Source organism: Cordyceps javanica, chromosome 1 (genome assembly GCF_051103115.1).
Source record: "Cordyceps javanica chromosome 1, complete sequence".
Taxonomy (NCBI): domain Eukaryota; kingdom Fungi; phylum Ascomycota; class Sordariomycetes; order Hypocreales; family Cordycipitaceae; genus Cordyceps; species Cordyceps javanica.
The window spans coordinates 1,825,351-1,847,982 of NC_139295.1; the positions used below are offsets into that span (position 1 = coordinate 1,825,351).

The following is a 22,632-nucleotide window of genomic DNA, read 5'->3' on the forward strand; positions in this document are numbered from 1 at the left end:
ATATCCTCCATCCTCGATTCGCTGCACCATCCTCTCTTCCATCTCAAGCCATTCAAGTCTCCATCTCGCGTCGTCGCCCTTCCTCTCCTCTGCATCAGAGTCATTTCCGGCACACTTCTCGATCACGAATTCGCACACTTTCTCCTGCCCGAGCTTCTTGGAGCTTTCCTCTGCCATCTCTCTCCAGCCCGCCCTGCCCAAAAGGCTGCTCGACACCCCTGCACGAAGACTTCACACGACTCGAGCTCCTCGACCCCGTCACTGCACCAGCACGTTTTCCTCCTGAAAACCCCCTGAGTGTAGATAAGACGATATCAATAAACAATTCAGTCCTCAGCGACTATCCCTGTTAAGCATTACTGAAGAGCAAACTCGTGAAATCTTGAGCCATGTCTTCCCCACCGCCGCAGCCGACGCAGTCGACGAAACGACCTCTGGAGGAGGCTTCTTCTCCGTCTCGCGCCACTGATCAACCCGACGCAAAGCGTCCCGCGCTCGACAAAGTCCTCAAAAACGATGGCGACGCCAAGAGTACGAAGCTCTCGGAAGATATCGTCGAAAGCGCCGACAAGAACGGTGACGAAGTTTCCAATGGAGTCAAGTCTGAAGCAGACGCCATCACAAGCGAGGCAACAGCCGATGACAAGGTGGCTGCTGCAGCCGGTGGTGCTTCATCCTCTGCCGCCGCACACGACGAAACGTCCTGGATTCACATCCGCGCCGTCATCTCTAGTCCAGAGGCCGCTACAATCATTGGAAAAGGCGGCGAGAATGTCTCCAACATTCGCAAGATGTCCAATGCCAAATGCACTGTCAGCGACTACCAAAAGGGAGCTGTCGAGCGCATTCTAACAGTCAGCGGCATCGTAGATGCGGTGGCCAAGGTAGGTTTCTTGCTGAGTCAATGCATGAAAACAATAAGCTAACCATCTCTAGGCTTTCGGCTTGATCATTCGTACGCTCAATAATGAGCCCTTAACAGAGACTTCTACTGCCTCGTCAAAGACGTACCCGCTACGTCTTCTCATTCCCCATATTCTGATTGGGTCTATTATTGGAAAGGGTGGCGCTCGCATCCGAGAAATCCAGGAAGCGTCGGGGGCTCGGCTTAATGCTTCGGATTCCTGCCTCCCCATGTCCAGTGAGCGTTCGCTTGTTGTAATGGGTGTTGCCGATGCCGTCCACATTGCCACGTACTATGTTGGCTCGACTCTTCTCGAGCAACTGAACGAACGTTTTGGCGGACCCGCCTCCTCCGCCTATGCTACCAGAAGCGGTGCGCCTGCTGGCTCCATTCCCGGGGGTATGCAAGTCGTTCCCTACAGCCCTCAGCCTGCTTCTGGCCAGTACGGCCGCAGCGAGAACTATGGACGCCACTCAGAACGTCGGCCGCCGATGCCGCCTCCTGCTCCCTACCCGGCCCAGTACCCTCCTCACACTGGCACCCAGGCGGCGGTCCCCAGCATGCCTATGCACTATGGCGCTCAAGGTACTACTTATGGGGCGGCCGCTCCTCATGTTCAGCAACACATGCCACCTCACACTGGGGCGCAACCTCACGGCGGCCCTCAGGCGCAGAACATGCATGCTGGTATGCCCGGTGGTCCAATGACTCAGCAAATCTATATTCCCAACGACATGGTCGGCGCAATTATTGGCAAGGGTGGATCCAAGATCAATGAGATACGCCAGCTCAGTGGAAGCGTGATTAAGATCAACGAACCCCAGGATAATAGCAATGAGAGACTGGTCACGGTCACAGGTACCGAAGAGTGCAACCGCATGGCGCTCTACCTATTATACTCTCGACTTGGTAAGATTGAAGCAGGACATACTGATGGCTCAAACGCTAACCGATCTATAGACTCTGAGAAGCACAGGATGTAGAGGAACTGCACTTTAGGTGCAAATAGCGACGGTATACGACGAGGGTTTTGACGGTGTTTTGTTAAATTATCTGATTTCTATTCCGCCTGGAATTTGTTGCTTGTCCTGCGTGCCAATTTTGTAGTCGTTTGGGTCGAATTCAAGGATAACGTGAATCATCTGTATCGATTAGTATGGGGTTGTTATGGAAGTGTTTGGCTTTTGGCAGTGGTATTCCAACTTGCGATTTTATCAGCGAGCTGCATGCAGGTCTCGGCGAAGAGTATGCGTGACACTGGGTGTATAGTATGGGCCCTGCGAACAGTATTCTATCAATTCCGCCCCATGTTCGAGTTTCCTGTTAACACTAGCATGAACAAGCAACTTTCTATCGATCGCCATCCATGCCTTGACCGCTACTACAATTTTGACTGCTCCAACGCTGTCAAAGTTCTGAGCGGTGGTCCGCCACGACTCCCATCCCCTATCTTGATCTCGCTCTCACACGACTCCGGACGCATACGCCACTTGTATCTCAAGGTTTGGGGGGCCTTGTTTTCAAGACAATCGACAATGTACCTGCCCAGCACCGGGAGGAACTTGAACGCACTGCAACATTGTCAGCTCAGCTCGTCATCCAACAACGCCAACAATTGGCTGAAGAAAAAGAGAAGGGTAAAAGCTTACTGCCCCGAGCCGCCAGTGGCCAAAAAGAGGCCCGAGACCTGCGGATGGTGATCCACGATGAAGTCGCCCTCCGGCGTGTCTGAGTACCAACACATCCGCAGCCTCGACCACGGCCGCTCCGCAAACTCGGGCACCAAGTCGCGCAACCCGTCGCGCAGCCCTTCCTGCGCGTCCTCGGGCATGTACGAGTTGCGCGCGTTGTTGTCGTCCCTGCGCGGGCACGAGAGCACGCGCGGCGCCGTCCGGCCGTCGTCCACCGTCTCGGACGTCGCGTACCCGAAGCCGTGGCGCGCCACCTTGAGGATGTTGGTGCCCGGCGTGGGCGGGAAGACAAACACGCCCTTGTTGGCGTTGATCATGACGGGCATGCCACGCAGCGAGGCGGCCTCGGCGTCGGTGAGCTGAATGAATCCTACGGGCTGCGCCGACGCGGAGCTGGCGTGCGTGACGCGGAGCAGGTGGTTGGTCCACGCGCCCGCAGCGAGAATCACCAGCGATGCTCCCATGCGGCTGCCGTCCATGAGCTGCACGCCAGCCACCGCTGCGCCCTCGTGCACCAGCATCCTGACCGTGCCGCGCCGCCCGGCCACAATGGACACGCCCGCCTGGCTGCACCGGCTCGCCAGCTGCGCGATGCTGGACGCCGCGTCGGCCCACCCGCCTTTGGGGTTGTAGAATGCCTTGAAGCCCTCCAGCCGGGCCGGGATGCCGGGCACGCGCCGCCGCAGGTCGGGCGCCTCGTCGTAGAGCTCAATGGTGCGGCCGAGCGCTTCGTCGACCGCGACGCACTCGCGCGTGTAGGCGAACCCGTCGGCCCCGCCGCCCCCGCCCTCGTTGAGCATCGCGAAGCCGCACTGGTGGTAGTGGTCCGGGTACTCGGCGGCCCAGCCGGCGACGGCCTCACGCGCCATGGCCCCGTACAGGCGGTCGCCGTAGTCGAACCGCACGATGCGCGAGAGGTCCACGCTGCTGCCGTCGACGGCCGGCGGCACGAAGCGGTCCAGCACGGTGACGTTGGTGTAGCCCCGGACGGCGAGCTCGAGCGCCGTCGAGAGGCCAAAGACGCCGGCGCCGACAATGATGATGGGGTCGCCCTTGGCGGGCGGCGATCGGGACGACATAATTTGCTGGAGGTTGCGTGGTTTGCCTCCTCAGTTCTCTCGTTACCTCCTATCTGTGTGTGGAAAGAACAAGAAAAAAAAATCAGAGCAGCAGGCCAGCACATGGCCATGTTATATACAAGATCGTTTGATTACCATGGCGAATGGCGAAAGCTAGCATGATAAATGTCCAGCGCCGCCACCCGGGCCGTACCCACTACCCCACCGAATCGTACGGCCGGAGGACTGATCAGCTCAAAGTAAACGACATGATGCACGCTACCGTTTCTTCACTCATCGCTATTGTATAAAATCTATTCTAATATCTAGCATGCAATTGTAAAACAGGTGAGAGACCACAGTCCCCCGTACAGATAGCGATGAGTTGATCAGCGCTCACACTTGTATAATGCACGACAGGTATCTTATCCCATCAGTTTCGGCCTGCAAGCGCCTCGCTCCGGTCTCTCTACTGTCCAGAGCGCCAATACGGTCACAAATACAGTATTCGGAGGCCTACGTGCGGAGTCCTGGCTCTGCGCAATGCAGGTCTCGGTTTGGGCCCTCCGGCTTCCCACACATTGATCCCGCATGTATGCAAATTGGCGACCTTTCGGCCACCTCTGAGAAATGATCGATTCACGGCCAAAAAGAGCCAAGGTTTATGTGGATGTAGATCTAGGCTGAAAGAGCAAGAAAACAAGAATCTCGACGTATGAATCGAATTCGCACATAAAATGTCGGTATGGCGACCTGCCAATGTCGATCCGGCGGCGCGAAATTGGCAGAGCCTAACTCTCCTCAACCTGAAAGATCTCTTTAAGGCTGGTGAATAATGCTTGTTCGTATTGCGACCCAGCAGCAGGTGATCGACTAAATGTCAAGCTAGAAAGGGGAGACCACCCCGCAAATAACACGTTGACTATGGTCGGGCAATCATAAAGCTGCACCGGCTTCCTGAAATCAACTCCCCCCCTCAGCGTAGGGACGTTCTCTCCTGGCTCCTCCTGGCTCCTCGAGTAAAATTGATCTCTCTCCGATCGCAATTCTTCGGTGCCTCTCAGCTACATGAGCTGACCTATCGGGCTGGCTGGCTTCGATTTGGTCAGTAATACATGCAAATTGTTCGCCCTGCTCGTGCTATGCCACGATTAGAGTCAAAAACCACGCCGTGAACCGGAATCTGAATACCCCCACTTGACTTGACGAATGTAGTGTCATTTAATACTAGCTTGTCATCACTGTCCGGGATCTTGTCTTCTCTTATGATTCCTGGACAAACTGCTGTTGTTCTGGCATTAGCATGCCTCGTGTTTGTTGGTTTACAATTGTATCCCCTTCAGGTAGCGGCGGTGCCGTGGGCAGTTTACCTCTCCGTGTTGATCCCCGTCCCCACTGCACATGCGCGCATGCTCCCGGTTGATCGACACAAGGACTAGACGAGACAACTTTTATGACAAAAAGGAAAGAAACAAAGCCATCACAATTGAATTTTCAGGCTACCATATTTTTTTTCCCAGCCGAAAATCACAAAAATTGGGAACCAATATCTCTGGCAGCCCGACCGCCACGGCTCCTGTGGGTACGGATGCGGTCCGTGTTCTCCGTCCCCACACGGACCGTTGAACGCCGATGGGCACGGGGTCCCACAAGCCCGGAGTCTCGGTCGGGGTCCTGTAGCAGCCGGAGGCGCGCCATGAGGCCAATGATTGGGGGGGACGAGGTCCAGGGGGTATTGAGTATAATAAGAGAACGAAATTCTCGCCAAAGGGCGGTCAGCCCGGCTCTTTCCTCAAATCAAATCGGGTTCAGACACGCCAACCTACACAAAAAGCTGCGATTTTTTCTAACCCGAATATTATATACATCGTCATGAGTTGGTTCGGGTTTGGTACAAGCCAAAAGACGCCGACAGACCGCGTCAACGAAAGCAAGGCTACGCCAGCGCTGCCTGCAGCATGGTACAGGTCGCCTGCCATGTACGAGCTGGAGCGGCGCGCCATCTTCTCCAAGAAGTGGCTGCTCGTCACACACAAGCTTCGCTTCCCTGAGACTGGTAGCTACGTCAAGATCACAGAGGCAGGATACACATTTTTCCTGATTCGTGACCGCCAGGGAGACATCCGAGCGCACCACAACATCTGCAGGCATCGCGCGTATCCGATGGTGGAGAAGGAGTCGGGTAAGGTGTCGACTTTGGCATGCAAGTATCACGGTGCGTTCCTTTCCAAGTAGATTCCAGACTTCTATGATGTTCTAACGAAGGAGGAGTATAGGCTGGTCGTATGGTTTCGATGGGCATTTGGCCAAGGCGCCCAAGTACCAGGAAATTCCTGCCTTTAATAAGGAAGAGAATGGCTTATATCGGATCCATGTGCACATCGATGCTCTCGGTTTTGTGTACGTCAACTTGGATGCGGATGAGACTCCCGCTGTGTCTTGGGAGCAGGATTTCGCAACGGTGGATGAGCAGCCGCGGCTTCTCAAATTTGACATGACCAAATATACCTATGACCACAGCTGGGAGATGATTGGTGACTACAATTGGAAAGTACTCGCCGACAACTACAATGAGGTAAGGCGCCAACCGCGCCTATGGATGACGGGCAGTTGTCAGGGCTAACACGAAAATGCTGCGCGCAGTGCTATCACTGCCCGACTGGGCATCCGGCCCTGCCAGCCGTGACGGATCTCTCCAAGTACTGGGTCGAGACGGCCGGTACACACATCCAGCACTACGCCGTCGACAAGGCTGATCCCGAGGCCAAAAGCCTGGGCAACGTCAGCACATACTACTACCCGAATGCCTCCTCCACCGTCACGTATGTAAATCCCATGGCCGGAGATGTCCTTTTTTGCTTTTTTGCTTATACATGCTGACATGAGCAGCCCCCAATTCTTCTTCATCCAGCGCTGCGTGCCCATCTCGGCCGCGCAGACGCACATGGAGTACGAGGTCTACCGCAGCACCGACGCGACCGAAGCCGCCTTTACCGAAATCTCGGAATTTTTCAAGAACATCATGATGGAGGACAAGGAGCTCTGCAACGGCGCCCAGAAGAACCTGAATGGCGGTATCTTCCTCAACGGCGAGCTGCATCCGCGCGCAGAAAAGGTACGGACGCAAAAACAAAACAAAACTCGGGAAAATTAACCAGTTTCTCTCTTTCTTCTTTCGCGCGCTAAAAGATTGATGCTAACGAAAAACATCCCCAAAAAACTCACAGGGGCCTCTGTTCTTTCAAATGTTGACGAGAAATCTCATCACGGACCATTACGAGGATGAGCAGGCGACGGGAGCAGAGATTTGGCCGGCGGTGCCAAAGCATCGCGTCTCGGCGACGATCCAAAAGGATGTGGACTTGTGCAACAAACTGGACTGTGCCGCGAGCAGTCTGACCAGCGCCGAGTTGGCATGGTAAATGACTCATGATTATTGATCTCATGTATTCAACGACTTACGATCCATTCTGCAAACTTTTTTCTTCTGTATAGTGTTGTTTCATTAGGTAGTCGATTCAAGCAAGTTTCATTTTTGTCGTACCGTTACAATACGTCATGGCTCAGCCATGTGTCAATTGCCTTTCCAAAGTCATTCGCCTGCAAGAACAGGTGTTCCTCGCCGTCCAGCCCACCAATACCCTCAAAGAAGCGATCTTCCACCGACACAAGCATGTTCCCCGCGTCACCATTCTCCACATCCTCCATGTTGCTGCCGTTGTTAATGCCGCCGCTACCACCACCGCCGCCGCCGCCGCTGCTGCTGTTGCTCATGAGCACGCCCGGCGGCGGCGGCGCGACATCCTCGTTGGGCGCGTAGGCAGGCGTCTCCTTGGACACGGCCTTGTGGCCGGAGATGCCCGCGGAGCCAACCAGGTCAAACTCGGCGGCGGCGCGCACGTCGTCCTCGCGCAGCTTGCTGCCGACCTTGAGCGTCTTGCCAAAGATGGACTGGTCGGCGCCGGCGTCGGGCCGGCCGGCGCGCTCGTAGACGAGAATGTCCCACAGCAGCTGGGCGTCGATGGAGAAGGAGTCGCGGTCATCCGGGAACGCAGCGTCGTTTGCTCTGGGAGAGTAGAGCAGGCCGACGCTTTCTCGCAGCTTTGCCAAGTTGTTCGCCTAGATAATAGAGCAAATTGGTTAGCGACGTTTTCCATGTCTAGGGCAAGTCAGATGCAAGAGTGCTAGAGAAGTGTGTTTCGTTACCATGGTAGAAATGTACGGCCACGTGCCGCCCATGCGCCGCAAAAAGGCGATGCACTTTTCAAATCCTTCTTGCGCCTTGTCTCGCAGAGGTCTGTCCTTGACAAAGCTATGCTGCAAGTGTATCGTCGCCACCACCGCGATGCAGTGCGCCATCGCCGGGTCTGTAATCTGAAACCCCTTCTTTTCCAGCATGTTGATAAAGTACATGATCCACCCTGCGTGGCGATTGATGTACTCAAAGGAGTGGTGTATAAAGGACTGAGGTAGCGTCTGACGAAAATTCTTCAAGCGCATCGACAGCAGGAACGGGTGGTTGACGATGCACGGAATGACGGCGTAAATGATTTGTATATAAAGCCACGGGCCCCAGTAATCCCGCTTGCGCTCCAGGTCGTCCAGATCCTGCTCGGCAAACTTGTTGGCAGCGAAGCGGTACCGCAGAGGCACGCGGCAGTCGAACTCGAGGTGCAGGTTCATGACGCTCGAGTAGTCCGAATGCTGGTGCCACGGCGGCGGCGCGTCCGAGCCCACGCGGCAGGCCGCATAGGACCGTGCCATGCGCCACGCCTCGCTGAGCTCCAGCACGTACTTCATAATGCCCGAGTCCATCTGGCTGCTGCCCGGGTTATGCACCGATCCGGTGGGGCCCCCGGCTGCTGCCGGCTCGCGGCCGGAGGGAGCCGCGTCGTGCGTCTGCGAGATGGGCGGTGGGTGTCCCCCGATGAGGGCGCTGCCGGGCCCCGTGGCCGGCGCTATGCAGCCCTGCAGGTTCTGTAGCATGATTATGCTGCGGACGCAGTCGTCAAACTCGTCAGCGTCGCCCAGCATGCTGTTGGACTGGACGCTCTGCGCCAAGTGACTGGCAATAGCCACATGCAGACCGGCCTGCGCAATGTTTCCGTCTATAGAAGGTACTCAGAACTATACTCCTTCGCTTGCCCCGCGGTAGAGAGTCGTCTTACCTGCAAATTCAACCATACTCAGGATACAAAGAGTCTGCAAGGTGGAGAGCTCGACGGCGGAGCTCGCGATGCGATTCATGACGGCGCTCCGTGACTCTCGCTCCATCGAGTCCAGCCTTTCCCGCTTCTGCGGCGTCAGTGTGCTTGGGGGGTACCGGAGGCTGAGTGCTTGTAAAGCCAAAATGAGCTCCAGGTCCCGAAACGGGAGTGAGTCGAGGAAGATCTCTGGGTCAAATAGGGCAATTGGCTGTCCGTGACACCACGCGAGGTAGAGGCGGCCCATTGCGAGCATATTTTCCTTGGGCATCAACAGGTCGCTAATTAGGATCTGTTATTGACATGAATGACTCCAGATGGGGGGTCGGCGGATTGCATACCTTAGACCTTCGTCATCGTCATTGTTCCAGTTCCAGCAAGGGAGGTCGCCTGCGCTGGCGGTTCTTGTCCGCGCCGGTCTGCTGACTGAATGATGATACGGCGTAACAGGTGAGCGAGAAGGCACATTGACGGGGCTGCGAGTCGTGTCGTTAGAGGCCATTTCTTCAATTTCCTCCGACACATACCTGACTCTTTCAATCAGACGGTCCATCTTTTCTTCCAGGCTATCAATGCGGTATTCCTACAGCGACTTAGGTTAGACAACTCATTCGGGGCCCGCCATTGCTGTGTAGCTTTACCATCTTCCTATTGTGCCTGGAGGGGCCTAGCTCTGCATCTCTGCCGCCGTTGTTATACACGCAGAGCTGTCCCAGGCGCTGGCAGTAGGAACAGATGGGCCTCTCTCCGGGGCATCTCGACTTTTTGCGTCTAACATGGCATCAGCAAAGCCCGTGATACCGCGGATAGCGTGGTGCTAAGAAGAGTGCATGCCTGCAAGGCTCACAAGCCTGGCGAGCTCGTCTGTTGAGCCGCGCACCGTCCATTTGTCAAAACTTGTCTCGATTCGCTGCGGTGCCGAAGATTAACAACTGCCCATCCTTCCGTCCGAGGCTTGAATGGATTTAAGATGGGGGGGAGGTGTGGCGGCAGACTCTCGGGACATGGCCACCGGGAGTACAGTACCATCGCAGTGCTGCAATCTCGAACAAAATAGAGGGAGAGGGGTAACTACTCTCGTCAGGGGTGTTGTCCTTCAGAGCAGTTGGTGTATGGGTGAACCCTTGGTTGTTTTGTCGCCGATGGTCGGTGGAGGTTCGGCGGTCCAAACGAGATTGAGGCCCAGTGGCTACGAGTGGCCGAGTACGGCGGGGTCACAAGTCTTCTGACCCAGATGCACACAGAAGAGGGTGGGTGGCTTCTACTGCCCTATGATTTCGGGGAGGGGTGCTTATTTTTCATTGTCTTGTTCGAGAAATATTTTTCAATATTGCGAAAAACATCGAGTCACTGTTATATCAGCCAAGCTTGTCGCTAGTGTAGTGCTCTTGTAATGTAGCTGCTTTGGAGGTGACTCCGAATCCTTACATTGCGCACTTCTAATAATGAAGAAGAATGGGGGAGGGGGAGTTTTCCCAGACGCAGCGCTTTAACGTTCACAAATTCAGATCATGTATTTCCTCGTATTTACTCGATACTCGCAGCTGCTTTTATGCGGGGTCTACAACGTGATTGAGTCGAGCGAACCATGTGGCGAGTTCAATGGGCTGTAAGCCACACCACCACAAGCGCAACATTCAGGTGGCATACCGTTTCTATACACGTGTGTTGATAATGCCAGGTTCCAGGAGATACGCTTTTAGGAATGATTCGTTCGTATTTCTTTTTTGACAACAATAAGGGTTCCTATTTTACAAACGGCAGGTTTCCTGGTGCTCAACGTTGGGGGGGCTTAGGTGGGCTTCTTAGGTGGGATCGAAGTGGATGTTCCCATTGCAAGGGAAATTGGTCTGAAAACTTGAAACTTGAACCTGTCTGTATATTACCTCTGATCATCTACCGCCATCATCGCCATCATCCCGTTTCCGTCTGCAATTCCTTCACACCTCGGCCGCCAGCTTCGCAAAAGCCTGCTCCAGGTCAGCCCTGAGGTCCTCCTCCGACTCGACGCCGACGCTCACGCGCAGCAGGTTCCTTGCCACCGTCTTATCCGTCATGGCGCGCCACTCGATCAGGCTCTCGACGCCGCCGAGGCTCGTGGCGTGGTGAAAGAGGCGCAGCTTGCTCGGCAGCCGCCTGGCCGCGGCCTCGCTCTTCATGGCGACGGAAAAGACGGGGCCGTAACCGCCGGACATCTGCCGCCGCAGCCAGCTCGTCTCGTCGGCCGCCTCAGGCTGCAGGCTGGCGTGCGTGACGCGGTCCACCACCGCGCCGACGGGGGACGCCGGGTCGCGGCCTTGTGCCGCCAGCCAGGCGACGAGCCCCGTGGCCGTGCGGCTCTGGCGCAGCACGCGTAGCTCCAGGGTTCGCAGCGAGCGCAGGCCCAGCCAGCCCTCCATGCTGCCGAGGACGCAGCCGAGGATGGCGCGCTCGTACAGCATGGCCGGGAACCAGTCGTCGGCGGGCAGCCGCGGGCTGAGGGCCAGCACGCCGCATAGCATGTCCGAGTGGCCGCCAAAGTACTTTGTGCCGCTGTGCATGACAATATCGGCGCCATGCGCAAAGGGATCCTGCAGTGGTGGGGGCGCAAACGTCGCGTCGACAGTCAGGTAGGCGCCGGCTGCGTGCGCCTTGTCGGCGTAGTGCTGCAGGTCGCGGGCCTCACCGGTCGGGTTGAGCGGTGTCTCGACGTGGATGATGTCGCCTGGCTGCAGCTCCGAGGGGTCGCAGTCGAGGGGCAGCTTCTGGAGACCCGTCAGGCGCGCCTGAATGTCAATGATGCCGTGGCAGCCGTGGTAGCCGTCGCCGATGGCGATACGCTTTGGATTGATGCGCACGAGCATCATGTGGAAGGCGGCCAGGCCCGAGGCATAGGTGAGGGCCTTGCCGCCGAGCACCGAGGTCAGGATCGCCTCGAGGCGGGTGGTGTTGGGGTTGGTGAAGCGGGAGTATACGTGCGAGTCTAATGGAGCGTCAGGCTAAGACGGGCAACTGTCAGTGTTGACAACGGGCAATGGTGTTGGGGACTCCGCCGGAAGGGTTCTTGCATTGGTATAGACTTCAGGCTGAAGCGTCTCTGGGTCGTCACTGTAGCGAAATGTCGTGCTAACGTGCATAGCCGGTGCAACGGCCCGGTGCGTAGAGATGCCATCGTCGGCATGGACAAGGCGCGAGGAGAGCGAGAGGCCGGTCACTTCTTGGGGGTTGGAGGTGTCATCGGCTCCGTGGAGGGGGCGTGAGGGTAGCGAGAGCCCAGTATCCTTGTGGTCTTGTTCGCCCATTTCGACGAGTTTCGGAGGAAGGCGTGGTTGATTTGTCGAAACTGGACAGACGATGCTGCGCTCACACTTTTGTACCAGATCCGCGAGCTAGAGTGGTAACCGGTTGGGGAATTGAGTCACAGCAAAGAGGCCAATCACAATTTATACCGCTGCGAAATGAACACGCAGCTCCGATAATGGAATATCAAACTCACTGTACTGACAGGAAAATTCCACTCTTGTTGTTGTCAAAGGGCGCAATGTGCAAGAGAATGTCAACTGGTTACTGGCGGGGCAGTACAAGCTCGCCATCGCCGGTGGTCCCTGCCCCTCCGATAGACACAAACCTCCACCTTGATTGCACCTGAATCCCCCCCAACACCGGCCAGATTGAACAGGCAGGGTAGGTTGTCCTAGGGAGGTAGAAAACCCACTCCAAGACAGCAGGTGATGATGCGCTAGCCCCGCGACGAGGCAAGCCGTGCCACATGTGTTGTTGTGGGTACGGGAATGGCTCCGTACCGTCCGTCATCGGTCCTCAGGGTGAGCCTTAAACGGAGCTTGGGCGGCAAGCGGAAGCAGACATTGAGCGTTCTCCCGAGACAGGAAACAAGGATAAAGGGGCATCACGAGCCAGTGAGGCCACTTCGCCTAATGTCCGATACTGATCATGACCACGGAGCCGGGCACCCAACGGGCCGCCATCACCATCAAAATTGACCAACTCGAAGCATCACGCAATATGCATCTTTCCGAGATCAGGTTATGTCATTGTGCAGGTATCAAGTAATAACGAGTGTCTCCATTATACATGCTCATGAGACAGCTAATTCAAGTCCTCATTGATTCATTGCTGCTTCTATTAGGCAAATTCCGTCCTGATGCATTCGCCCGCCCATGGCGGCATCAAGCCAGCCAGAGCACAACCCAAAAACGCCGGTAAATACCAGAAAAGAGTTCTCCGGAAAGAAGAAAAATATAAACAGTTGAAATCCGCGCCTATTAGGTTCTTTCATTAGAAACGTCAGTGTACCTCGCTGGTAGCTGGTGTTTTCGTATGCTCGACGCTGCCCAGTTCGGCACCCTGGCCACTATGCCCACGCTTGCGACCACCCATCAAAAAACGAGGCATGGCAGAAGGCGAGGAATCCTTGTCCTGGCTGTCAGTCAATTTGGCAAAGAATCCACGTTTGCGAGGCTGCTGTTTGCTGTCGTCCAGGCCAACATCCTCAAAGCTCTCCTCGGGGGTGGGAGGCTGGCGCTCCATCTGGCGATGAAGAGAGCGTTGCTGGCGTGGGAAGCGGGCAGAGTCTAGGCTCTGACGCACCGGCGCATTGCTGTGCTTGATGGGAGAGCGTGCAGTGATGTCCTGTGATCATGTTAGTCTCAGCCACCTTGGCGCCGCCTCAGCGGCGACAATAGGCGCACTAGTAGGGGCGGCACATACGAAGGATCGTCTGTACGAATCAAAGGATTCCCTAGAGATGGAAAAGTGTTCGATATCACCAAAACTGCTACGGGTGTCTGTTGAGGCGCGTGAAGACAGGTGTCTCTTGGGCCAATGCTGACCCTTTTCCTCGGTTGGGGATGGCTGCTGCAGGGTTAGCCTCATGCACGGACAGACATATGCAGGACAATGGGCCAGGAACGGTGGTGGTGGGCATTTCGGGGTGGTCAGGCAAGTACGCCCACGTACAGGCAGGTAGATGCCGCTATCATTGACGACTATTTTGCGCAAATTGTCAGCATAAGAAGCAATCACAGAAAAGTATATGAGAAAGATGTGGATTGGTTGCTTCGGCGAGCGTAACCAGAGGGCAGGTGTAGTGCAGGCCTTTGCTGACTCAGTCGCCTTTGCGTGGTTCGTAGCAACACAAGAAGAAATCAGCAAGAGACTATGGTCTCTTTGCATTGGATACAAACGCAACTTCAATGGCCGCGACTGGTGCGTCGTGGTGTGGGCTGGACGTACCACTCATCTTGTATTCGCCGTTATCATGACTCTTGCTGCTGCGAATGCTCATGGCGGAGGAGGCTTTGGAGCCAACGGTGTCGACTCTCTCGAAGCCAGGAGAGTTGTTTTCTTGACCTGGGCGCTCATTTTCGTTGTTGGGGATGGCGACCTCGGGGCGACGGGCGAAAGGGTTTCGGATGGGCATGTTTGCGACCAGAGCTGGGCTAGGAGAATGACGTCGATATGTGAATGCAGAGAATGGCGTGTGAAATATCCGAAATTTGCTTGGCTATCTTCCGGCTGATAAGTCTGTATGGAAGAGCTGGAGGATGCAAGACAGGGAAGCAAGAGAAGAAGAGACACCAGAAAGATATGTAACGGGGATCGTCGTTGGGAAGGAAATGCAAATCAAACCGGAGAATGCGCGACGGAGAGTTCTGGGTGATTGAAAAGATGGGTACGCTGGGGTTGCCGACGAGGTGGTAAGTGGTGGGGCCTTGGCAGTGTGGCAGGCAGGTACTCCGTACTGTTTACAGTGAGCGCGTGCTCTGATGAACCAGGGGGGTTGTATCAGAGGTACTGGCAGTCAGCATTAAGAACATGCTAAGGTACTGGTAGTACCTACCTACTGGGTGCTAACGTAGGCAAGGCTGGAGGTATCTGTAAGTAAGGACGCAGGTACATCATTGCAACACACTCTGGGACACTATTTTTTTTCTCCTTCCGCTTCTCCTTCTCCTTCTTCTTTATTCCTTTTCTTTCTGCCCTAGTATCGTTCTTTTTGTTTCTTTCCCGATTTTACCCTCTGCTTGTAGGTCTCTTTTTTTTTTCCCCAGTCTTGTTCCGGAACCTACCTCGGCCGACGTTCATTTTTACAGGTGGACCGACAGGTGGGGGTTGCGCTTTTTTCCCCTCCACCCCTCTGCCCTCCAAACAAAGAATGACGCTGTTGCGCTGTAGCGCATCCGTCGCGGTGCCGAACTACAGCGCCGATCCCCGAGGTTTCCAGGGCGCCGCCACCCACGCCCGTCAAGTAAGTACTAAGTTAGTAGGTCGTACCTTGCTTGGCTGCTGCGTTCTTTGGGCACCACTCACGCCATCATCCCACTCAAACAGTTCACTCTACGGGGTACTTGCAATACGCTGCAAATCACCGAAACGAGAGGAAAAATCCCCGTTTGCAAACGACTACGAGATGGCCGCTGACGCTTCAGGTCCTTGCTAATGCGATACAATCATGCCACTCCCAATACTCCATGTGGTCGCTGGGCGCTACTTATTACCAGGCACAACCGCAACTCTACGATTAGCCAAGGTACCTTCTTACCTGGGCATCTAGGTTCCTTGGTTACCCCTCCACTCGTCGCTCTCTCTGCTGACGGACATCGCATAGCTCAAAAGCTAAAATAATTACGCATGGTCCTACATAAACATGATACATCATGGCAAAGTAAAACCGCCAACCTGGGCATTGCGCACGTCCTTTTTACAGCGCTCCTTTGTACCCGACTCAGACACCAGACGGCTCCCGGTATTCCCGGCCTCCCCGATGTCAGCGCCAACAGTACAAAGCACCAAACACCCAAGTGCCTTGGTAGGCACTTTTTAGGGACTAACTAATCCAACTAACTTGAACTTGTTTGCCCAGTTAGCATCACTCATCACCGCACGTTGCCCCATTGCCTTTTTCGGCCCTTTTTGGGGGAAGGACTCTGTATTGGCAAGCGTCAAGGTCAAGGCACACATACACACACCCTGACTTATCCATCAGAAGATCCATGATGCCATACCACCGAAATGCATCGCATCCAGATGAACTGGTCAGTGGTGTTTCCCTCAATCTCCGTGTGGAGGTGGGTCTGGTGCTGGGATGCCATGCTGCCATGTTTCTCGGATCCATGTCGGTGTGCAGTACTCCGTACTTGGTAGTTATGCGAATACGCATTCACTGTGCATTGAAGCGAAAGTGATTAATTATCTACCGTGCGTGCGAACCTAACTCATTGCAAACACGCAGAGATGACTGAGTGAGTGGCCTGATCGAGCTTCCTTCTAAGGTATGTAACTGGCAAGTACCTAACTTAGGTACTCTATTCTGTAAGAGGTACAAGTTAGGCCCTGTCCCATCGATATGATACCCCTGTAGATTCACACACCATTTCGCCTTGGAGTAACTTATTGGCCGTCAAAATCGTCTTCTGCGCCCCGTAAGCCGCACTTCAAATCGGGCTGTGTGCTCTGCATCACTTCAAGGACCATGACGACATGATGTGCAAATCGTAAGCCACCAAAAGCACTTGGCGCATACCAAGTAATGTCAATGAAGTTTTCAACATTGAAACTACTGATTTTGTACTGTTTTTGCCATTGCCAAAGCCCCCGTTTTTAAGCTATCACTTAGCATGAGACAAACAAAGCGGCAAGGCCAAGGCGGTAGCATATCCAACCGTACAGCCTTCCCAATAGAGCATTTATAAGTACTTGATCCTTCCCAGCATTCATCATCAAAGCATGGTGTCTCCAAACCGCCCCCTCCGCTCATCTTCGTCCGAATAGAATCCACCTTGCTCTGAATCACCATGTCTCAGAATAGTCATCGTATATTCTGTGCAACGCTCCTACTATGTTCGCAAACGGCCTTTATTTGGCTGCAGAAGCCGCTACAGTTTGTACCCAAGTAAAATGATCCTCGTATCTACCGCTCGTAAATCTGTAGCACATTGTCCAGCCTCATCCCTGGAATGGCGTTTAGCATCACCTGTCTGATCAGTGCGCCGCTCAATCTGGAGCCATTTGACGTGACACAAACGGCTCAAAGGCCATGCCGCGCGCTCTTTCCTGTTGGTAGCCAAAGAGCCATTTTCGATTTTTTTTTTTTTCTTCTCTTTTCTTTTCTCTTATTTCTCCATCTATTCGGGCTAGGTACACGCGACAAGATAACTCCTGGCCGTCTCATCGCTGATTCAATTGTGCCACTGTTTAGCAGTCGGAGTCTCGAGGTCCGCACTGTGATGATGGCCTTCTTTATTGGATGGGAGCTTTGGCAGAAACTGACCTTTGTTCGTAATCCTCGATATGCGCTTTCGCCTCTTTCATCACTGATCTTTCTTTTATCAAGGTTCTGGCCTGCTTAATAGCTATCGTCTTCATCATCGGCTTCCTCAAACTCTGGCGAACAAACCACATCGTACGCCGGTACGAGCTGCTCGATGAAGAGAAACGCGCCCGTCTCACAGAGATGCAACAATCGGGCATTGAAATACCTGCCGTTAACGACATACCCTTTGGCTCCCGAGCGATACAGAGCGGAATTGAGGTCGATGAAATATGGATTTCTCGACCAAACACTCCCGCTCCAAGTCAGGCCGCATCATGCGCCATTGCGACGGATGATAGTTCGGTGGACGGCACTACTGTGACTCGCAGAGCACTTTCGTCCACAAATATCTCAGACGGAACCCCCAGCAAAGGAAAAGGTTTGGCGCAGCCCATTCCATCGTTCTCAAGGACTCTTAAGAGGTCAACCCTGTCAGAGCAGCACTTGAGCGAGTCAACCACTCTTGACGGAGTAGGCTCCAACAGTTTACTCCTACCGTCAAGATCCGAAGGAACCAATTGCCCTGTAAGCTGTGCTCAGGGCGAGCCTCGGCGTCGCTGGAGCAGTATCCAAACTGCCAGCGATGCTTGGCCGCTACCCGCCGGCGAACCAGCCCTGGACCTTGACTCTGAGCCCGTCCCTCATGGAACGGCCGAAGTGTTTGCCAATACTCGTACTAGGTGTACCGAATCGGGGTTCGAAATACTTCCAGCTGGGTCTCTGGGGACGCGTCTCGAGCTTCACCCCTCAGTGCGTCCCAGTGAAGAGGCCTCAAGACCAACAGAGGAAGCGCGAACACCGAACAAGCTACAGAAACCCAGACCAAAGGATTTACGCTAGGGCCACGGCGATACAATTTTCTTCCGAGTCAACTACGCTTTGAGAGGCGATCGAAAGTGACCTCACCGCACATAATGTCGTGGCTGTCATTGGCCAGCACTCTAGTGTTGCCGAGTTCCTAGCCATGGCACCAGGTGGATAACCACGACAACTATTTGCCCCTCACAACGTCTTGCCATTCGGAGCCGAACGACACATCGGGAATCTCGGTGGAATTTACGAACCAACTACTTTGCATTTGCAATAATATAAACTCGTTTGTCCCAGATATCCAACAGATTATCGCTCACAACTGCTCTCTCCATTACGCAACCCACACGCTACCCTACATGATGCCTAATTTTGTTACAGACGCCGCCGCTGGTTTCAAGAACGCCGGCGCGTATGATGCATACCGGCCGTCTTATAGACCCGAGATTGTCGATGAAATTATTCGGAATCTGGGACTTGTAGGCAGGAAGAATGCTCGCATTGTCGATATTGCGGCAGGGACTGGCAAGTTCACAGAGGTTATAGCAGCCCGAGACGAGCGCTTCGAGATTGTTGCGGTTGAGCCTGTCGCGTCGATGCGCAATACCCTTCTTGACAAGAATCTTGGTATTGATGTGCGAGATGGCTTGGCCAATAGTCTCGGGCTACCTGATGCCTGGTCAGACGGAATTACCGTGGCTCAGGTATGGCCTTGAAGAGTTGCACCTGCGCCTTTACTGACGATGCGTAGGCTTTCCACTGGTAAGAAGCAAGCACCCGTTTTTCATGTCTACATCTCATTGTTGTAAGGTTCGATAATGAAGAAGCGCTGTCTGAGATTCATCGCGTCTTGAAACCAGGTGGCAAGCTTGCTCTGGTCTGGAACATTGAAAACTGTATGTGCAACTTCGAGTAGAATAGATGTAGACTAACAATTGAAAGACAACCAGCCAGCTTCGTGGACAACATCGACCGAATGGGAAAATTTGATCAAGAGGCAGATCCTTCAACTGCCAGATATGGGTCCGGGCCGCTTCCGTGATGAAAAATGGCCACTAGTGTTCGAGCGGCAGGCAAAGAATGCCACTCCCATGTTTTCGACCCCAATCGCAACCGCGTCAGTGCCGTTTACTCTATGGTTAAAACCTGACGCTCTGTGGGATCGCATCAATACACTGAGCCAGGTTTCTATTCTGGAGGGAGCTGACCGTGAAGCATTTGTGGCCAAATTCAACACGGCTATCAGGGACAGTGACGGCGAATGGAACGATGATGGAGAGATTGCGTTTCACGGGCATACCTTCTACGCATGGACGTCGCGTCTATAGTCGCCTATTGGAAGAGATTCAATGTACAGCGTATACCAGCTTCGCTGAACATATTTTATTCAGATATATTACATGAATCATGAATCTGCAGAGATATACATAACTGTAATTTTGTTAAACGCCATTCTCGCGGTTTTGTTGAAAAAGCTTACCATTGTTTCCGCGCACGAAAGCATCGCCATACTCTCTTCTCTTGACACCGTTCACGAATTCTTGTGTCTTTTCTAGCGCTATGTTCATGTAGCCATCCACAGACTGGAGTTCACCTGTGAGGGCGTCAGTTGATGCCGGTGAAGTCAACCCTCAGTTGCCGTCCGCTCCCTTGGCTCGAAATACAGAAAAGGAGAACCAAGCGAAAGAGAACAACGGGAAATGGAATATGCTCTCACCCTTGTATACAACGCCCGAGTTGAGCTTGACAATGACAGGGTTGCCGATGATGTCGCCGAGAAAGCTGGAGGGGTCCTTGCCCTCACCCTGTGCGCCGTTTTCCATGTTTTTTTTGTACTCTGCTGGGGCTGGCGTGCTTGGTTGGTGCTTGTGCAATTGCAGATGATGTGGGCTTTGAAACGTAAGCCAAATAGTCAGCTAGGAAGCCGTAACTGGGATGAAGATGGACGAAATCGCAGATGTGGATGGGTGAGAGGCTCAATTTTGGGGTTGTAGCATGGCCCTGGTGAGAGAATTGGATGTGGGTACCGCCGATTTTCGCACCCGTTGGAAGAGTGCGCAGATTCACACCAGGTACATCGGTACAACTACCACCCAGTGCTTCTCAGTTAGCGCCAGCATGCCTTCTGTGCACTGAGGATCTACAAGCCGACTTGTTTATTGCTGGTGGTTTGATGATCTCGAGGATTCTCTTTTTAGCGGAAAACAACGAAAATTACCGCTCTCTGCTTCTGCTACATTGCTCACTGGCTATGGCTTCTTCTTAACTCTCTCTTTTTTTTCTTTTCCCCTTTTATTGTTTCTTACAGTGGCGTCCAAACTTTCTCTTCTCCTTGCTTTTGCCTACCACCAAGTAGTATCGTAACGAAACCACAGGCGCGCACGCCATGGCCGACCTAACGGCGATAAAGAAGAAGCTGCCCTTTAAACCGACGGCGCTACGCAGCGCGCGGGGGCCGAAGCACACGCCGAGCGGCAGCAGCGGCAGCAGTACCGGAAAGGATGCCACCCTGCAAACCTTGACCGGCGCGGGCGACGGGCGAGGCGGCGTCGAGAACGAGGGGGAGGAGGACGACACGCTGGCGCTTTTCCGCCGCGCCAAGGAGATGGCGCCGATTGTCGAGGCGGATCGCGAACGGCGCCGGCGCAGACAGCTTCAGAAGCAAGAGGAGGAGGAGACGCGCAGGAGAGCGTCGGCGGGCAGCAAGCATTCCGTTGACGAAGGCGACGAGGGGCAGTCGCTCGGCGAACAGGCGACCACACCTACGGCTAGACAAATGTCGGAACTATCTGAAGAAGTTATTCTGGCTACGCAGGAAGAGAGCAACAGGTGAGCATTTTTATACCCCTTTAGCGATGGAGGAAGAGAGAGAAACACTATGTTGGGATGTGTGCGGGGAGCTGACACCTTTCTTGAGAAATAGAGAACTCGTCACGCCGCCACCTTCAAAACGAGTCCGTCGCGATGGATCAGCTTCGGAGACCAAACATAAGGACGTCGACCTCGATAGCACGGAATCGACACAGGGATCGCCAACGATGCGTGCCATGCGCTCCCTGGCCCCCGATCGCTCCATGACGCCTGCTCTCTTCAGCACCTCACTACACAGCAGCGGCGCATCGACGTCGACATATAATACAAGATCGCGGACCGGCCGGCTCGGTGCGGCGCCGCCCGCCGGATCACAAGTCATACTTCTCGACTCGGATTCCGAGCCCGAGACTGGCACTACTTTTGCTTCTGCTTCTGCCGCCTCCGCCGCCGCCGCCTCTTCAGCCGAAGTTCTAGATGAAGCCCCAACTATGCTGGACCTGGATTTGGATGCCGACGCGCTTGATGACGACGACGAGTTTGCAGAATACGTGCGCAAGGCGCAGGAGCAGCGCGACAAGCTGATGGGGCAGGCAGCTACCGCGACATCATCACCATCCACACTCATGCCGCAGCAACAACCCTCAGGAACGGTGCTATCGTCGCCAGCTCCGGTGGCCACTGAGCCGGCAGACAAGGCCGCGCAAATCATTGACATTGTCATCACATCCGAGGTGCCGGGCGCGCGCATGTGCCTGGTCAAGTACCACTTCGACCGCCCGCTGCGCATGGTGCGCGATACCTGGACCGCGCTGCAGCACCGGCACAACGTGCCCCTGCGCGGGTTGCTCGACCGCGACGAGGACGTGGTCCTCACCTGGCGCCGCAAAAAGGTCTACATGACCTCCACGCTGCTGAGCCTCGGCATCCGGCCCGCTGCTGATACCGGCCACGGCAGTGGCGGCGCCGTCACCGCTACGGTCGTGGAAGCCAGCACGGGAGGGGGCCAGACGCGGGACGGCTTCAACGAGAGCCGCACGCGCATCCACATGCAGGCGTGGACACCCGCGCTGTTCGCCGAGATGGAGCACGAGGAGGAGCGCCGCAGACGGCGGGAGCTGTCAGACGACGAGGACGAGACGGGGGCGGCGGCAGCGGCAGAACCGTACGGCGGCGAGCATGGAGGCGAGGGCGGCGCGGCGGATGACGCGCAGGCCGCCATGCTGCGCATCATACTCAAGGCAAAAGGCGGTGAGCCGGTCAAGCTCAAGGTGCTCCCCGAGACGACGGCGCAGACGCTGGTCGCCGCGTTTCGCGCCCAGCGCGACGTGCCCGAGGCGGCAGACGTGGGACTGTGGTTCGACGGCATGAGGCTGGACGAGGACGCGACGATGGAGGACGCCGACATTGAAGACATGGATACGATAGAGGTGCACGTCAAATGAACGAGACCTCCTCTGCCTTTTCTTTTTCCTTCTCTTTTTACGTAGCCCTTTATTCCCTCCCTCTTTTTGCTTTACAGTCTTTGCATTTTTCTTTCTTTTTTTTTGGTTTCAGTTTCGAGTTTTGGGTTTTAGTTTTCTAGGCGCAACGCGGAAAGGGGAAAATGGTTGAGCAGGCAACTTTTTATTTGGGTAGTTATCCATACATGCAAAAGTGGGAAAAAAGAGGGCATAAAAACGATATATACCCGCCGCAGCGTTCTGCGTTCTGTCCCGCTCCCTGTACCTTTCTGCTCCTTGACGTTTCTTTCCGAATATTCTCGACATCAATCATGCGTATTGTCATTTATCATGCATACTATACGCAAGGAGAGCGGACGCAGGAGCGAAACTAGGCAGAG

General features: G+C 54.7%; 9 protein-coding genes across 9 annotated transcripts; 4 read left to right on the forward strand and 5 right to left on the reverse strand.

Annotated features, from left to right (window-relative positions):
* Positions 1 to 389: 389 nt before the first annotated feature.
* V2A60_000571 (KH domain-containing protein) lies at positions 390 to 1,887 on the forward strand (the record flags this gene model as incomplete). The annotated part of the gene is made up of 3 exons (XM_083251940.1): positions 390 to 884; positions 937 to 1,813; positions 1,865 to 1,887. 3 exons carry the CDS (start codon positions 390 to 392, stop codon positions 1,885 to 1,887), a joined length of 1,395 nt encoding a protein of 464 aa, XP_083108066.1.
* A 662-nt stretch (positions 1,888 to 2,549) lies between these two features.
* On the reverse strand, positions 2,550 to 3,674 carry V2A60_000572 (FAD dependent oxidoreductase; the record flags this gene model as incomplete). The annotated part of the gene is made up of 1 exon (XM_083251941.1): positions 2,550 to 3,674. One exon carries the CDS (start codon positions 3,672 to 3,674, stop codon positions 2,550 to 2,552), a length of 1,125 nt encoding a protein of 374 aa, XP_083108067.1.
* A 1,851-nt stretch (positions 3,675 to 5,525) lies between these two features.
* On the forward strand, positions 5,526 to 7,075 carry V2A60_000573 (Rieske [2Fe-2S] iron-sulfur domain-containing protein; the record flags this gene model as incomplete). The annotated part of the gene is made up of 5 exons (XM_083251942.1): positions 5,526 to 5,868; positions 5,930 to 6,228; positions 6,297 to 6,475; positions 6,543 to 6,768; positions 6,881 to 7,075. The coding sequence occupies 5 exons, from the start codon at positions 5,526 to 5,528 to the stop codon at positions 7,073 to 7,075; spliced, it is 1,242 nt and encodes a 413-aa protein (XP_083108068.1).
* Positions 7,076 to 7,199: 124 nt separating this feature from the next.
* V2A60_000574 (fungal specific transcription factor domain-containing protein) lies at positions 7,200 to 9,501 on the reverse strand (the record flags this gene model as incomplete). Its single annotated transcript, XM_083251943.1, has 6 exons — positions 7,200 to 7,772; positions 7,860 to 8,761; positions 8,822 to 9,138; positions 9,199 to 9,333; positions 9,385 to 9,440; positions 9,499 to 9,501. 6 exons carry the CDS (start codon positions 9,499 to 9,501, stop codon positions 7,200 to 7,202), a joined length of 1,986 nt encoding a protein of 661 aa, XP_083108069.1.
* Positions 9,502 to 10,797: 1,296 nt separating this feature from the next.
* Positions 10,798 to 12,138, reverse strand: V2A60_000575 (Cys/Met metabolism PLP-dependent enzyme-domain-containing protein; the record flags this gene model as incomplete). Its single annotated transcript, XM_083251944.1, has 2 exons — positions 10,798 to 11,835; positions 11,905 to 12,138. 2 exons carry the CDS (start codon positions 12,136 to 12,138, stop codon positions 10,798 to 10,800), a joined length of 1,272 nt encoding a protein of 423 aa, XP_083108070.1.
* A 1,003-nt stretch (positions 12,139 to 13,141) lies between these two features.
* Positions 13,142 to 14,276, reverse strand: V2A60_000576 (uncharacterized protein; the record flags this gene model as incomplete). Its single annotated transcript, XM_083251945.1, has 4 exons — positions 13,142 to 13,486; positions 13,565 to 13,708; positions 13,814 to 13,842; positions 14,090 to 14,276. 4 exons carry the CDS (start codon positions 14,274 to 14,276, stop codon positions 13,142 to 13,144), a joined length of 705 nt encoding a protein of 234 aa, XP_083108071.1.
* A 4,064-nt stretch (positions 14,277 to 18,340) lies between these two features.
* On the forward strand, positions 18,341 to 19,306 carry V2A60_000577 (S-adenosyl-L-methionine-dependent methyltransferase; the record flags this gene model as incomplete). Its single annotated transcript, XM_083251946.1, has 4 exons — positions 18,341 to 18,682; positions 18,730 to 18,740; positions 18,789 to 18,874; positions 18,921 to 19,306. The coding sequence occupies 4 exons, from the start codon at positions 18,341 to 18,343 to the stop codon at positions 19,304 to 19,306; spliced, it is 825 nt and encodes a 274-aa protein (XP_083108072.1).
* Positions 19,307 to 19,383: 77 nt separating this feature from the next.
* Positions 19,384 to 19,801, reverse strand: V2A60_000578 (U4/U6-U5 snRNP complex subunit LSM6; the record flags this gene model as incomplete). Its single annotated transcript, XM_083251947.1, has 3 exons — positions 19,384 to 19,409; positions 19,459 to 19,572; positions 19,696 to 19,801. 3 exons carry the CDS (start codon positions 19,799 to 19,801, stop codon positions 19,384 to 19,386), a joined length of 246 nt encoding a protein of 81 aa, XP_083108073.1.
* Positions 19,802 to 20,364: 563 nt separating this feature from the next.
* On the forward strand, positions 20,365 to 22,234 carry V2A60_000579 (ubiquitin-2 like Rad60 SUMO-like-domain-containing protein; the record flags this gene model as incomplete). The annotated part of the gene is made up of 2 exons (XM_083251948.1): positions 20,365 to 20,807; positions 20,902 to 22,234. 2 exons carry the CDS (start codon positions 20,365 to 20,367, stop codon positions 22,232 to 22,234), a joined length of 1,776 nt encoding a protein of 591 aa, XP_083108074.1.
* Between the last annotated feature and the right edge of the window lie 398 nt (positions 22,235 to 22,632).